Source organism: Myotis brandtii, unplaced genomic scaffold (assembly GCF_000412655.1).
Source record: "Myotis brandtii unplaced genomic scaffold, ASM41265v1 scaffold212, whole genome shotgun sequence".
NCBI classification, from domain to species: domain Eukaryota; kingdom Metazoa; phylum Chordata; class Mammalia; order Chiroptera; family Vespertilionidae; genus Myotis; species Myotis brandtii.
This window is the reverse complement of record NW_005357931.1, coordinates 984,725-1,001,118: the sequence shown is the minus strand read 5'-3', so window position 1 is coordinate 1,001,118 and position 16,394 is coordinate 984,725. Positions and strand designations below refer to the sequence as shown.

The 16,394-nt window shown below is 50.9% G+C and overlaps 1 protein-coding gene across 2 annotated transcripts in view; it reads right to left on the bottom strand.

The window, feature by feature from the left end:
* Nucleotides 1-6,632: 6,632 nt before the first annotated feature.
* The window catches only part of LOXHD1 (lipoxygenase homology domains 1), a 103,455-nt gene continuing 93,693 nt past the window's right edge, over nt 6,633-16,394 (bottom strand). For both annotated transcript variants that reach the window (XM_005865741.2, XM_014539272.1), the window contains 3 exons: nt 15,640-15,772; nt 13,447-13,605; nt 6,633-7,631 (listed from right to left, as the gene is read on the bottom strand). In XM_005865741.2, coding sequence (XP_005865803.2) covers nt 7,151-7,631; nt 13,447-13,605; nt 15,640-15,772 — 773 coding nt within the window. In that variant the 3' untranslated portion in view covers nt 6,633-7,150. The remainder of the gene's footprint in view (nt 7,632-13,446; nt 13,606-15,639; nt 15,773-16,394) is intronic.

The following is a 16,394-nucleotide window of genomic DNA, read 5'->3' as shown; positions in this document are numbered from 1 at the left end:
CGCGTGGGGCTGTAGCAACGTCTGTCAGGTCGCCCCCCACCCTCGTGTTTCATCTCCTGCGCGCGCGTAGAGCAAATGCTAGAGCGATTTCAGCTGATAGAAAAACAAAAATGAAAAACAAAAAACAAAAAACATGGCACGTTGCTAGTTTACAGGGTTTTGTGAGTTTAAATGCCTTATATTTAACAATCATAATTTATGACTAACTTGTAGATATCGTGGGTTCTTATTTAATTATTTTTATAGTTGTTTTGCATTTTTAATTATAATTTATTTATTTAGAAAGGATACTAATTTTTTTTATTACTCCTATTACCTCATTTTGCCGTTGTTTCTGGGAGTGGAATGCTTTGCATGCATTGGTACGATGACAAACAACTACGAATACAAAAAAAAATTTTTTAAATAAAATTCCGCGAACTTTATTTCGTCCAAATATCAGGGTGTGTGATTGCAAGCTGTCCTACTGTGGTGCTGGCCTCTTTGGATACATTCCATATGAAATGCAAACCTTTGATTCTGTATGCTGTGATCTAGTGAAAAACTCCAATATAGTGACTGTATTTAGCACATATATTAATATAATTTGCACTTGTCAGCAGACTGGGATAATCCTTTCACTTGCTACCCTTGTCCCCCTGACCCCTCATCACTAACCTGTCTTCCCTTCTTCCCTTGCCCTTCCCACGCCTCAGCCCACCCTGCCTCCATCTTCTGAGGAAGCTCTGGGGGCACTGGAGGTCACTCTCTCCACCTGGGCTACAAATCCCTCTGGTTCCAGAATGTTCCCTTTGGACATGACCAGCAGGAGCCTGGTTTATTAGAATGAACCCTGGCCTGGAGATAAGGAGGCCCGGGTTTTCAGACCAGCTCTATTGTAACCTTCTCTGTGACCTTGAACAAATCCCTTGGCCTCTCTGGGTCTCAGTTTTCTGGGTTTGGGGGCGGGGGGCTGGAGGTGAGCTGGAGGGTCTCCAGGGTCCCTGGGACTCAGAGAGAATGACTCGGATCCGGTGGGAGACTACCATGCTGTGTTAAGTCACCCTCTCAGGAGAGAAGAAAGGAAGGAAGGGAAGAAGAGGAGAGGAATAGAGCAGACAGAAAATGTATCCAGTGGATTTGCTCAAAGGAGATATCCGGAGGGTTTCTGTCCTTTTATATGCAGCGTCCTGGGGTGACGGGGAGGCAGGACACTGGATACGGGGCATGTGCTTTCACAAGGCTTGGCGGTCACTTGGAAAGTGAGCTGAAATCCATGTCTTGTTAGTTACGGGGATGGGGTGAGCCCCAAACTATGGTGTTTAGAATTGGCACCCCATCCTAGCATCTCTTGGAGACTTTACTGTTGAGGCATCACCCTTGACAACAGATTGGGATGCAGATTTTAGACTCATGGTTCCTCCTCCCTAGTATCTCCTCTTTACTCTCTGCCATTGCTCCAGGGGGCTGTGGGCAGGGGGCGCTGCTGTGGATGGGGGTGGCCTCCAGTCTCACCTCCCCAGGAGGAGTGCTAGGGGAGGGTTTGAGGAAGAGGTGGCCTCAAAGCCTGGCTCAGCTGTGAGCTGAGATGCCTTTGAGCTAAAGGAGAGAGAGGAGGTCCATGCCCCCAGAAGAAGCCTGGCCCGGAGTGGGATCCACTCCTGTGCCTCCCGCATGTCTGCCTCTTCCCTCCGCTCCCCTTTCCCCTCCTTTCCAGCCCATCTTGCCTCTTGCCTCTTGACATCACTGCCTTTGCCTAATGGAGCCGTCCACCCTCCACGTGAGGCCCCCTGGGATGGTGCTGATGGGGGAGGAAGTGGATGCCCAATTCGCCACACTGCCTGGCCAGGCTTGGAGAAGTGTCTGGGCCGTGCATGGTCCCTAAGCCCCAACTTTGCTCCGGCTGGACTATGGGTCTCGTTCCCTGGGCTTCCTGCCTGCTGCCTGCCAGCTTCCCTTTCTGCCTCCGCCCTGGAGCCTTGTTCTCCTGCTTTCCTTGGAGAGGGCCTGTGGAGTCGCCCACCGGGCACAGACCACCACTGCTGGGCCTGGCAGACACTGCCCTCTTGGCAAGGCTCCTGGATGGACATGCCTTACGCTGCTCTGCAGGGTCAGAGTGGGAAGGGGCCCTTGGCCCTGGCTGGCCTGTGCCCCCCACTCCTCACCGCAGCCTTCCCCTCCCCCAGCCCCACCCCTGGCCTTGGCTACAGCTCATTTCTCAGCTGTGGAGCCCGCCTCACCGGGCCCTCCAGGGGGTAATTTGGTTGCCCCTGGTAAGTGAAAGGATTATCTTCAGTGTTGATTGTCCTTTTTTGTAATCCTCCTGCTGTTCTGTTCTGTTGTGCTGTGCAACATTTTGCTACATAGACTATTTTATAGCAGAAAGCTAGAAGAATATTTATTATGAATATTAAAGCAATAGTGCATCAATGAAAAGGCGGAGACATTAGGAATCGTGTAAATGCTTAGATTCACTTTTGGTGGATTTTTTGTACTTTATTTATAACTAATAAAAATGACCTGCATTGCTAACTACACTTCATTGGTGCAGGGTGCTTATTTCTGTGCAGACCCGGGTGTGTCTGGAGAAAGCCTCTCACAGACCTGGTCTTGTCCATTATCGGAGGCCCAGCAGGTATGTTTCCCCACGTCCATCCCTCCTCCTCCCTCCCTCTCACCTGCTTCCCTTTCCCCTCCTCCCCCACTGTTTCTTCTTCCTCTGCTTCCTCCTCTACCTCCTCCTTCCTCTCCTGTCTCATGCATTCTTTTCTTCAACCTCTTTATCTCTCAAAGAATCTGTTCCATGCTGTGAATCAAACATCTAATTAACCTGTTTCCTAAACTTTGGGTTATGGTTTTTAAAGGGGAAAGTTCCCATTCTTGATCAATCCTCAAACGTAACCTCTTGTGTTTTGACTTGGAGGGCACCTCCGTTTCCCTGTAGAGGAGAAGGAATGTGATTTTGATGGTTGGCACGGATTTCTTATTCCTTTGGAAGAGCCCAATTCAGACACTCAGCATCTAGTAGAGCCTGGTCTCCGTGTGTGGGTCAGTGAACCGGAAGATGGCTTTCTTTCATCAACTGCAAATAGAACCCATATTAAGGAACTATTTGTAAAAGTAATCGACTTCACTTTTTTAGAGCGGTTTTGGGCTTACAGAAAACTGAGCAGAACGTTCAGAGTTCTGATACAATCTCTTCTCCACCACCACCCAGTTACTTCTATTATTCACATCTTGCCTTAGTGTGGTACATGGTTACAATTGATGAGCCAACATCCATACATTATTATTAACTAAAGTCCATAGTTTACATTAGGTTAATGAATGTTTAAATCCCTCGTTTTTGTTCAAGTAAGATGACCCCAGATACTGTCTGTCGCTTTCCCCATTTTCCATCTATGTCTCTCGATCCATGAATCAGGGCTCGCTAGTCCTGGCCCCATCGCTCACCTGCATGTGGATGGGAAAGACACTGCCCTTCCCCGGTTTCCAGCTGTAAAAATGTGGACGGGTAGACTAGGCTCTTTCCGGTTTCCACATGCCACAGGTCTTTATTTGTAGACGCCACCTCCTCCATTATCCTTGTCTAGGTAATCTCTGTTTACACAGCAGCGGTTCCCCTAGGGCCTGAGCAATTTTTGGGGAAATGGTTCTCTTTCCTTGGATTTTGTCCTACCCCTTTACATGGGCAAATGTACCCTTCGTCGTCGCTACTCCCTTCTGGCACTTTCCATTGCAGTGCCCGGGAGGAAAGGGACTTCTCAGAAAACATGCAGGCTCATCCTCCATGCAGGCCATGACTCTCATCACCATGAAGATCCTCAGGAGGTTTAGGAGGAAGAACGTCTGTCTGTATTAGTCAGGACTCTCAGGGAAACAGAACCAATAGGAGATGACAGGTAGGTAGGTAGGTAGGTAGGTAGGTAGATACATAGATAGATAGATAGATAGATAGATAGATAGATAGATAGATGAATGATGGATAAATGATGGATGGATGGATGGATAGATGGATGGATAGATAGGTGGATAAGATATCTCTGTATATCTGGAGATTTATCAAGAGAAAGAATTAGCTCCTGTGATTATGGAGGCGGAAGAGTCCCACAACCTGTTGTCTGCCAGCTGGGACCCAGGAAAGCCGGCGCTGCCATTCAGTTTGAGTCTGAAAGCCTCAGGACCGGGAGAGCTGATGGTGTAAGTCTCTGTGCAAGGGCAGAAGAAGACCGATGTCCCATGCAAGCAGGCAGGCGGAAGGCGGACAGACTCCCTTCCCCTCCATTTTCTTCTATTCAGGCCTCAGTGGATGAGATGAGGCTCCCCCACTCCCACGCCCAGGTCAGGGAGAGTGATCCACTTGACCGAGTCCACTGATTCAAATGCTATTCTCACCTAGAAACACTCTCACAGACACACCTAGAAATAATGTTTAACCTGGGCTCCCAGGGGCCAAAGTGACACATAAAATTAACCATCACACATGATCTCACCTCGCCCCAGGCCATATTGAGACCTCTAGGCTGGGAGTGCAAACCCATCTTCCCTGCGGCTCATAATCAACACCACCTCCCCCACCAGCCAGGTGCCACTACCCACCCTTCCCATTAAATTAGGGCTAACGAGCTCTTTCCCCCTTTAAAGGGCATTCACTCTCAAGGCCCATCTGTCCCAAACCTCCTTCTTTCCCTTTTCTGAGGCTGAACTTCCCACCTGTCCCTGAAGCCCCTCACCTTGTCCTCGCTCAGGGCATTTGGGTGCCCGCCCGTGCCATGCTCTGCCAAGGGGCTGGGAGTAATGCGGGTGCCATTTAGGATGGACACACAGCACAGGGGTCCATCGGAAGAGGGGCACCCACAGTGCTTCTGACCTCACCGGTGTGACCCCACCTCATCAGATTCATAACGTATCTGAACTGGCTGAGTTGACTTCTTTCAAAATCTTGGGAGGAAAGGGTTGCTCAGCGGGAGCTGAGGAAATAATAACGGCAGGCTTTTGTTTAACCTACTTAAGAGTAAGAGTGTTTTTTAGACTGCGGTGCAACAGTTTGTATGTAAATAGCTCGTGCTAATTGCAAACGAGTTTTAATCTTTTCTTTGATGTAGACCCCTGGAGACACTTATTTGGAAATACTTGGTTAGCAGTTACTCGAAAGCAATACAATCAAGGTTCTTTCCAAATAGTCTTTCATGTAGATTTGTCTCTAAATCCGGTGAGGAAAAAACGGAGCTGATCTAAAACCTGTCACTCAGAAGCCATCCTTATAGGGAAGACCTTTCTGCCAAGAGCAGCAGCTGTAGGTGGGGGGCGATGGGTGGTGAGGAGCGGCAAGCAGAGGGAACAGCCCCAGCAGCGGCACAGCAGGGACAGTGTGCGGCATCGCTGGGCGTGGAGCTGTGGGCAACTTGCCTGCGATGGAAATGGCCCAGGTCCCAGGAACTTGGGAACCAGCTGGGTGGTGGTGGTGGGGGGGGGGGTCTCAGTTCTGAAACAAGGAGACAGAGGGGGGGGGGGGACGGGAGAGGAAGGGTCCAAACACCTGCCAGTCCAGAAAGAGATGCCGCCCATAGCGCACCCAGGGGTCTACTCGTGACATTTTGGAATTTATATTGGAGCCAGGGATTCAAATGACAGAATTGAGATGGACTTTGTGACTTACAGTGGTTGGTGGACTTTTTACAACCAAAGAGAGTCCAGCAGAGTTGTGAGGCTTGCCTGAGACAGAGGAGGAACCAGCTCACAGAAAAAGGTACCATAAAGCTGTTTAACGGCTACTTCTCCCCAGCCCAGCACAGCCTTCTGGAGTCCTGCTTGTTTAACACTATGGACACACTTACTCTTCAGTGCAAGTGCTGGGTTAAACCTGACTGCATATTAACTCATTTAGCCTTCATAATAGCCGACCAGGTAAGTACTATCATCCTCCCCATTTCACAGATAAGGAAACTGAGACCTGAGAGAGGACATAACGGGCCCAAGCTCTCCCAGCAGGTGAGAGATGCAGCTGGGGCCTGCCTACCAGCCTGTGCTTTCAACCCTGGCTGCTCTCCAGAGCCCCTAGACTTCCCGGAACCTGCCTCGGAGCCAGTTAGCCTTGCTAAGAATTTATACCTGTGTGGGGAGGGCACAGGGGGCGCAGCAGGCAGCGGAAACCATTACTGGGGTGCCCTCCTATCGGACTGTAGGAAAATCAGAAGTGGGGCACTCAGTTCCGCTGCACTCTTGCTGTGTGATGTCCAGCCCCTTTGTGACTATCAGTCAGGGAGTGTGTATTGGGGGGAGGGAGCGCGTGTACATGAGTGTGCAGCTCTCCTGCTGCCTCTTAAAGGTCACGACCCCCTGGAGGGCAGCTCTCAGTCCACATTGCCCACACAGAGCCCCAGGCAGTAGGTGCTAAATAACCCGAGGCCCCTCCCTGCTCCCCTCCCAGCGGAATGCAGCAGCGACAGGCTGTTCCAGGCTCCGACCCCCATCACCTTCTGCTCAGGCCTCAGCTGTGCTATCACAGCCCAGGGCAGCCAGCGGGCACTTGGCAATGGTTCTCTGGGAAGTGATGGAAAGAATCACGGACCTTTCACAGGCTCATAAATTCCCCACCCCCACGCCCAGCCCGCCGGGAAAAATACTTCCTCCTGATGGTTTTCTCCATTTGCACGAGGTTTATTGAAACTGGGAAAAGGGTCCATTTTCAGTGAGCAGATGTCAAGATGCATTCTTTGTGGGGTGTGGTTGGTAATAATTTAATTAGCCCAGCTTTTTTAGGGGAAAGTGTTAATTAGTTTTTTTTATTAAAATACACCATCTTCTTCCCCACTTCTGTCCCCTGGGTGAAGCCCAGTTTCCCATCTGCACCCCCAGCAGTGTCAGCCTGGCCGCCGCTATTATTGGAAAAGAAAATGCAGTTATTTCCGTGCAGCCACGGCTTGGGACGCATGTTGATGGTTCCTGTAGGTCCCAGAGACTGGGGAGGGGCAGGGCCCCCCAAGAAGTCACCCAGCATGTCCCCTGAAGAACCCCGATGTTCTGGCCCACAGAGGCACATGTCACCTTCTGGGCCCCAGTCCCAGCTCCAGGGGGCTTCGGGGAAAGTCTGCTGGAAGCCACGGTGAGGGGTAGGACGGTGTGGTTGGGAGCAGCTGGGTGAGAAGCTGGAAGGAAGACCTCCAGCCCCTCAGACAGCAGGGAAGAGGTCTCGCCAGGTGAGCCCGTCTCCCCGCTTCTTGTCCAGCCACCGGCCGCAGCTGAAGATGGTGGCCACGCCCGAGCTGGTGTTGGTGACCTCCACCTTGTCCACCAGCCAGCCCGAGTAGTAGCCGCTGCTGTCGTGCTCCACGCGCACCTTGCGCAGCTCGCCCAGGTCCAGCGTCTCCAGGAAGAAGTGGTCGGTGCTGCCCCGCTCGAAGAGGTTGCGCATTTTCCGCTTCAGCTCCCGCTTGCCCGTGTCCCCGTTCGAGCCGAAGATGGTCACAAAGACGTTGGCGTCCGTGCCCGCCCCAGGCTCGTAGCCCGTCGTCACGATGACCTCGTACTTGACCGGCACCAGGCTCTGGACCTTGCTGGCAAAGCTCTCGGTCGTCTTGGTGACTTCGAATACCTTGAAGTACTTCCTCTTCCTCTTCAGGGGGATGAGGGTGTCACAGTTAAAGAAGTACCTGCGGGCGGGAGGGGAAGCTCAGTAGACACCAGCCCGGCCCACACCCTCCCAGGACCCTTGTTGCTCCATAGATGACTCCTTCCCAAGCGACAGGATACTGGGCCGGAAATGTCTGCATTAAAGCATGAGGATTGAGTCTTGTTTATCTTAACACCCAGAGTGCTCTCCACCCATCCAGCTGTCTCTTTTTTTATTTATTCTCCTTTTATGTTTCCCCTCACACTCCCTATCTGATCCACCAGCCAGTTCCAATGAGCTGCTCTGTAACATAGAACCAGAACCAGCCCACCTGGAAAAGTAGGCAGGGTTCACTCTCTGCCCGGCTGTCCGTTGGTCCAAGTCACCACTGCCTGCCACCTGGAGACATCAGCCTCCCCGCCCATCTCCCTGTTTCTCATTCCCCACGGTCAGTTCTCTACGCAGCAGCCCAGTGATCCCGTGGAGATATAAGCCCGAGAATGCCATTCCTCTGCTCAGAAGCCCCCAATGGCTTTCCAGGTTTTGCAAAAATCACCACCTTTCAAAGGCCTGCAAGACCCTCTTGATCTGACCCTCCTCCCACCGTTGACCTTCCCGACCCATCACCTGCTCTTCTCCTCTAAGCTCACTCCACGCCAGCCATGCTGAGCCCCTCCCTCCCTCAAAGGGAATGAATGTTTCCCCCGATGTCACTGTCAGAGGCAGTTGCAGGGTTCGGAGTGACTACCCCAGCCAAAGCCAAGTGGAATCATGGCTATAGAATGTGCTCCCAAATCCCTCGCAGTTGGCTGAGTTGAAGTGTGTGTGTGTGTGTGTGTGTGTGTGTGTGTGTGTGTGTGTACAAGCTTTTGGCCGCAAGGTTCTTGGGTTAAGAGAAAGTCCCCCAATGAAGAAGCCACCATAATTAGAAGCAAGTTCAGGGCCAAGAGCAACTTCTTGGACCAAAAAGTCCCCTCCCTAATGCCATTCCAACCCCACAGCTCCCCAGTTTTGGCAATGAGTCCAGTGATTACCAAGAAGAAAGTCAGAGGGCACAGCAGAAAAACAGTGCATAGGTCTAAGGGGGGCTGGAGTCTGCCTCAGCGCTGCCACCTGTGTGACCTTGGGCAGGTCAGACCCCTACCCAGACCTTGATTTTCCCATTGGCAATGCTAGAGGCTTCGACTGAACTGCTATGGATTCTTCCCACTACAAACTACCACTTTTTTTAATTATTATTATTTTAGGTTAACTCTTATTTTCTTATTAATTTTTATTTATTTTTTAATACCTTTTATTGGTTTGAGAGGGAGAGAGAGAGAGAGAGAGAGAGAGAGAGAGAGAGAGAGAGAGAGAGAGAGAGAGAGAGAGAGAGAGAGAGAGAGAGAGAGAGAGAGAGAGAGAGAGAGAGAGAGAGAGAGAGAGAGAGAGAGAGAGAGAGAGAGAGAGAGAGAGAGAGAGAGAGAGAGAGAGAGAGAGAGAGAGAGAGAGAGAGAGAGAGAGAGAGAGAGAGAGAGAGAGAGAGAGAGAGAGAGAGAGAGAGAGAGAGAGAGAGAGAGAGAGAGAGAGAGAGAGAGAGAGAGAGAGAGAGAGAGAGAGAGAGAGAGAGAGAGAGAGAGAGAGAGAGAGAGAGAGAGAGAGAGAGAGAGAGAGAGAGAGAGAGAGAGAGAGAGAGAGAGAGAGAGAGAGAGAGAGAGAGAGAGAGAGAGAGAGAGAGAGAGAGAGAGAGAGAGAGAGAGAGAGAGAGAGAGAGAGAGAGAGAGAGAGAGAGAGAGAGAGAGAGAGAGAGAGAGAGAGAGAGAGAGAGAGAGAGAGAGAGAGAGAGAGAGAGAGAGAGAGAGAGAGAGAGAGAGAGAGAGAGAGAGAGAGAGAGAGAGAGAGAGAGAGAGAGAGAGAGAGAGAGAGAGAGAGAGAGAGAGAGAGAAACATTGATCATTTGCTTCCCACCCATACATGCCTCAACCTGGAATCGAACCTGCAACCTAGGTATTGTGTTCAGACTGGGAATCAAACTCGCAAACTTTTGGTGTCCAGAACGATGCTGCAGCCAACTGAGCCACCCAGGTAGGGCGAACATCAAACCCATTTTAGATGAAAATCCAGAACAGCAAAAAGACTTGGTTTTCTGCAAAGTTACTAAATGCCAGGGTTTTGCATTCTTGCATCTCATTAACTCCCACAACAGCCCTGAGTTGTAGGCATCATCCCCTCATTTCACAGGAGGGAAACTAAGGCTTTGGGAAGAGAAGTCACTGCTCAAGGTGACGCAGAACCGGGGCCCCCAGCCAGCCTGCCTGGCCGCTGAAGGGCCCGCTATTGGCAGATACTTCACAGGACATCCTTATGCTGCTCGGAGTTCTGTCCTCCCCCAATTTATCTGGAAAAATCTGGATTGTTGTTAAGGACTGCACTTTCTTAGTGGGGGAGACACTTGCATTCTTTGTTTGAAAATTCCTTTAAAATGTATTTCTTTATGCATATGCTCACTAATATACATGATTATATATAAACGCACAGATCGTGTGATCATATGCATGTTTTTCTAAATTCACTCCTTTTCTTTTCCTTTTTGCTTGGCGGTAGCTCCTTTTTTTCTCCCTCATTTCCATGTCAGCATCCCACGGTCACCTCAGATAACCCGTCACAATGGCAAGTGGATCTTGCCCAATTCCCCTCCATTTCACCAACCCGGCCCCCCACTCTCCCTGCCACACACACACACACACACACACACACACACACACTCTCAGGACATCCGTGTTCCATGTACAAAATGGCATCAGGCAATATGTGTTTTTCCATATCTTGCTTTCCTCACTCAACAGTCCTTCCTGGGACTTGCTCCAAGTCATCTGGTACATATTTAATTCATAATTTTTAATGGCTGAAAACTCTTCCCTGGTGTAGCTATCAGGAGATGTTTTCTAATAGACATAATTGTAAGCTCACCAAGCCGCGGGACCTCAGGGCTTTGTGGGATCAAGACTAGCTGGGGAAGGACACGAGCCAGGCTGTTCCCACCGGAAGTAGTCATCGGTAAGAGTAAAGGCAAGAGCAGAGAATAACAAACACAAAAGTAACTGAATACATGAAAAAACATGTGGACTAGGATCACACTTCCGGGAACAGTGTGTCTGTGAGATGTTAGGAAAATGCCAGAAAGAACCAACCGGTCACCAAAGGCTCATGCTGGCCTCCTCGGGTGGGTAGGGCTTTGGGGAATCTTTACTTTCTTTTACACACTTTCTTTGTGTTATTTGAATTTTTACAATGATTATGCATTACAGATGATATTGGGATAGGAGAATGAAGCTGTTTCTGGTCTTGAAAAAAAGAAACACAAGCCTGTGTGTCCTTCCTCCGGAGTCCTGACAAAGAAAAGCTGGTCAAAAGGAACGCATGTTGCCACAGAGCAGCCAGAACTGGGAAAGGTTGGGAGATGGAAATTTGACATTATCATGTTCATAAGAGCTTGAGATTAAATTTACGTGAAATTCATGGGAAACCAAATATTACGGTGAATGTGGTGGTTGGGAAGGAACTGTGGAAGCACATCAGGGCTAGGTAGTGGCTTTTATAATGGCAGCAAGCCAGTACATGCTAGACCAGTGGCATGCCGATCATCACAATGACTAAACATGCCTGCACAGACCCCCTTCTGGATGGAGTGACATTTCTGGGGGTGAAAGGCTGTCTTCCAGCAGCAACACAGGCCTGAGACCTGCACAGGCCCTGGGCTGGAGCTGGACTCCTGAGAGCCCCAGGTTGCACCCTGCATCCTTCTCTACCTCCTGACTCTAGAGAGCATCAGCTTGCCTCCCAGAGAGGCTGAGGCACAGAGAGCTGATGGGTTATTGCCTGAGGCCTCCCAGCTGACCCACGGTAGCTCTGACATCTGGGGGTCTGGACACCCGGCACCCTCTTCCCGTTGGGAAGAGCCCTGCCCTGAGGACATCCCTTCCTCCCCATCCAGCCTGAGGACAAACAGACCAAAGGCCACCCTCTTGAGGGTGAAGGAAAAGAGGCTTCCCTGGGAGTGGATGCTTCTTTGCACTGGATGAGAAACCCCACAGCTCAGCCCCAGGACAGTGGGACGGGAAGTTCATGGGCTGGGCCTTCGCTTCCCCTCCTCCCAAGACCGGAAGGTGCGGGTGGTGCTGAGGTCTCTGGCTGCCTCTCGTTCACAGTGTCCATTTAGAGCTAACTCCAGTGATGACTATTTTATTTCATTATTCTATCAAGAAGCAGCGTTTTGTGTGTTTATGTTGGGGTTTGCAGAGGAGCAGAGCAGCAGCCGTGTTCCCTGTGGCCGGGAGGCAGTCACTGGCTGCAGGAGGAGCTCTGAGCTGACCCTGGCTTGCTGGTGAGCCAGTGACCCTTCAGGGCCCTCTGCCCCAGCTCCAAGTCCTCCCTGTGCTGCTCCCAGCAGCCATGCCCCGCGACTCCGCCAGGACCTACTACGCCCCAGCTGTCCTTCTCTAGCAGAGCAACAAGAGCATTGTAGCCCCAAGAGAAGCTGTGATGGCCTGAATTGTATCCCCTCAAACTCACATGCTGAAGCCCGAATCCCCAGTGTGGTGGTGTTTGAAGATGGGGCCTTTGGGAGACAATTAGGCTTAGATAAGTTCATGAGGGTAGGGGCCCCAAGATGGGATTAGCACCCCTAAAAGAAGAGAAAGAGACACCAGGGCTCACTCCCTTTCTCTGCCAAGTGAGGACACAGCAAGCCAGTAGGAGAGGCCTCATCAGAACCCAAACCACGCTGGCACCCTGGCCTCAGACTTCCGGCCTCCAGACAGGGAGCAGCCGCCCAGTCCTAAGTACTTTGGTAAGACAGCCTGAGCTGGGTAAGACAGAAGCCCAGAGGTCAGACCCTTCCCTGCCAGTTCCCAAAGGTGGGGCTTGTCAGAGGGGGCCGATGCCCAGGGCCTGCAGGCCACAGGTTGAGCATGGACAGACATTGTTTGAGGAGCTTGGGCTCCTGAAGGCTGGAGCCTGCAGCTGAGGGGCCTGCCTGGGTCCCGCAGGCCTGCATCTGGCTGCTTCTGTCTGCTGTGCTTACCGTGAAAGGTGTGGCCTGGGCAGGACCAGCCCCAAAAGTCTACACCAAGTCCTGAGGGGCCAGCAGCAGTTTTGTGGGGATGCTGCAGCCCGAGCTATGACCTCGGCTCTCACTCACTCCTCAGGCCCACCCTCCCCGAGGCCAGCACGGCCCTCAGCTTCCTCTCCCTCCTCCCTGGTTCCTTTGCAGTGTCTTCCCTGCCTTCCAGACCTCAGGCTCTTTTCTGGCTTCCAACGTGGTTCCCAAGTGGTTTTAATTAGACAAACTGATAACTGTGGATGGTTACCCAGGAAACGAAGACTCTTAATCCTCCAAAAATGCCTGAGTCCCCAGGAAGGCCCTGGTGGGGGGAAGGCAAAGCTCTTTATTGAGGGTCCTGGGAGGCAGGTGGGTACGGTGTTACCCCAGCTGCCTCTGGCCCAGGGCCCTGCCCACATGGATGACGGCCTTTCACTACGACCGTGGAAGGAGCAGGCTTCAAAGCTGTGTTTCTTTGTCATTATACAGTGATGGGAGGGAGGGGAAGGAATGTCTCTGCTGTCTGGCACTGTCTGACTTGCTCAGCGTTAGTTCTTCCAAAGCATCGATGGGATAAAAGGCTTAGCACCTAAGGGCATCTGGCCTAGTCCCCAGCCCCTGGGGTGGGCCTCTGGTTCAGATAGATTCGGTCCAGTACACCTGCCTCTTCCCTTCCTGCCTCCTGAATGAGGTGACACCTCCCTGACTGTGCTGTCTTACCCATGGCCCAGCCTCAGGCTCCTGCTGGGGGCGAGGGCGGGCGGAACACACTTACACGTTGCCGTACTCCATCTCGGTGATGGTGATGGTCTTGACATGCCAGAGCAGCTCTCTCTTGGGGATGAACCGCTCCTCCCTGGCAAGGTGGCCCACGCAGATGGCAGCAAGGTCCCCCAAGTAGACGCTGTCAAACTCAAATGTGTCTGTGGTCCCCCTGCAGGACAAAAAGATGTGGCCAATGAGAGCTACCCGTGCCCACTGACAGAAGGAAGCATTTATTGAGTACCAACTGTATTCTAGGCCAGTGATGGCGAACCTTTTGAGCTCGGCATGTCAGCATTTTGAAAAACCCTAACTTAACTCTGGTGCCGTGTCACATATAGAAATTTTTTGATATTTGCAACCATAGTAAAACAAAGACATATTTTTGATATGTATTTTATATATTTAAATGCCATTTAACAAAGAAAAATCAACCAAAAAAACGAGTTCACGTGTCACCTATGACACGCGTGTCATAGGTTCGCCATCACTGTTCTAGGCTCTGGTCTGAGGAAGAGGAACAGAATGGCAAGAGCTGATGTCAGGTCTTCATCCCTTATGGGGTTCAGACTAAGGTTGGAAGAAGACAATCACCACCATTAAAAAGTCCTACCTGCTGCCGGGCCCCAGCACCAGTGGAGGCAACAACACATGGAGTTGAGAGCAGGTGAGGCCCTGGGCCCTGGGTGTTGGCCAGAGAAGGTGATGGGATGAGAGAGGGAGGGAAGTGTCCTCTGATGTGGACCCAAATTGGCAAAGCCATGGGATGGGAAAAGTGGGGTGGGGAGGTGCAGACATTTCTGGGGGGTGCTGGCTTGGCTGCAGGCTGGGTCCAGTGAGGGAAATGCAATGGAAAGGAGGTGAGAGATGCCTGGCCAGCATGGCTCAGTGCTTGAGAGTGGTTCAATTCCCGGTCAGGGCACATGCCCAGGTTGCAGGCTCGATCTCCGTGGGGTGTGGTGCAGGAGGCAGCTGATCAATGATTCTCTCTCATCATTGATCTCTCTCTCTCTCTCTCTCTCTCTCTCTCTCTCTTTCCTCTCTGAAATCAATAAAAAAAGAAAAAAAAGAAAGGAGGTGAAATGCAGCAGTCTGTGGTCTGTACGTGCCAATCAGAGTTCAGACTTTGTCCTGATCTAGAGGGAGTTTAAATAAAAGGCAGGTGGGTTATGGGAGGGAGAGACTTTATTGAAGCAATTTTGGAGAGAGTGGGGAGATGAAGTGGGCATCTGAGCAGCTCAGAGGCGGCTCTGATGCGGGGAGGAGGTGAGATTCTCCAGGCTGTGTCTGCCAACAGGGAGCTGTGAATGGAGGCCCCTTTATACAAGACCCAATTTTGGTTTTCCTATAAAGAACCTTAGAGGCTGTCCCTTCCCTTCCTCCTTCTAAACAGAACTTAATTCTATGCTGTCTTCCATGCTTCTTCTGCAATTGTACGGCTGGAAGTCCTCCTTTTCAACTAGACTGTGAGTTCCTTGTCTGTGTGGACAAGGGATAAAAAAGTCTGCAGTGATTCTGGGTCTTGTTGCACAATCATTAATTAATTAGTTTAATTAATTAACCAGTTGTTGCTGTAGCTTTCTGTTAACTTTTTTAAAAAATTGGCATATCTTTGATATATAACATTGTGTAGATTTAAGGTGTACAACATATTAATTTGATAACATATATTGTACTATGATTGCCAGTACAGTGATAATTAGCATCTCAATCACATTATGTAATCATCCTTTCTTTTTAGTGGCTGGAACAATTAAGTTCTAGTCTCTTATGGTGGACTCTATATTTTTTCTTTTTTAAAAAATATATTTTTATTGATTTCAGTGAGGGAGAGAGATATAGAAACATCAATAATGAGAGAGAATCATTGACCGGCTGCCTCCTGCACGGCCCACAGTGGGGATCGAGCTTGCAACCCGGCATATGCCCTGACCTGGAATTGAACTGTGACCTCCTGGTTCAGAGGTTGACGTTCACTCACTGAGCAACACCGGCCAGGCTGGCGGACTCTCTTTAAATGACAGTCCCCTCCTAGCTTTTCCTTTATAAACTCCTGTTTCATCCCTAGGAGTCAGCACACAGTAGGTACTCAATAAGCAGTTTAAGCCCATGAATATGTTTATGACTCCCAGCAGGGGGGTTCATCCTTGGGGTCCCTCTCTTACCCACCCCACCCCCATGCCCCTGTGGGCACCCCTCTTCCTACTTCCTAAAGGCCCGCTGTCTGGAAGAATTTTCCACGAGAAACTCTTTGGATCGGTTCTTCCTGCCCTCCAGGATGAGCCAGACGTTCTCCCTGGTTTCGCCTCCGTCGCCCGTTTCTATGACGATCTCGTAGGCTGCAGCGGAGAAGGTGGGAGAGGGTCAGTAGAGGGGAAGCAGCGCCCACCATCAGGGCAGGAGTTTGATGGCTGCTCCCTCCAGGTCCTACATCTGATCTTAGACCAAGTCTGGGGTGGGAGGGGGGCAGGTTAAAATGGCCACAACTGAGGCAGTAAAAATAGAATCTGCCTTGATTTGGGGGGCTAGAATGGTGCTCCCATTTTATTTATAGCAGCAGCCTCTTTGCCTGGGGAACATGGTAGCTGCTGGGCCTGGCTCCCTGACTCACAAAGTGAGATCATAGGCAAATAATAGGGAGGAGAAGTGGGGCCCCACTACTGGAAGGGTCTGGAAGGCCCCAGGCAGGCAAGATTCTAGGATCACCTCAACCCTCTCCAGCAAGCAGTCCCACTCCCATCTTGTCTCAGTTTTCACTCTGGTTTCAGCTCAGTCACAGCCCCCCACTCACTTCCCTCAAGCTTGTCTGCATTCATTCCATTTGTCATTACTGGGCTGGACTCTGGGTGACACTGGAACACAATCTCTAGCCCCAGACACACAGGCACGGATTATACCATAGGATACAGCCGTGGGCAAACTACGGCCCGCGGGCCGAATCCGGCCCGTTTGAAATGAATA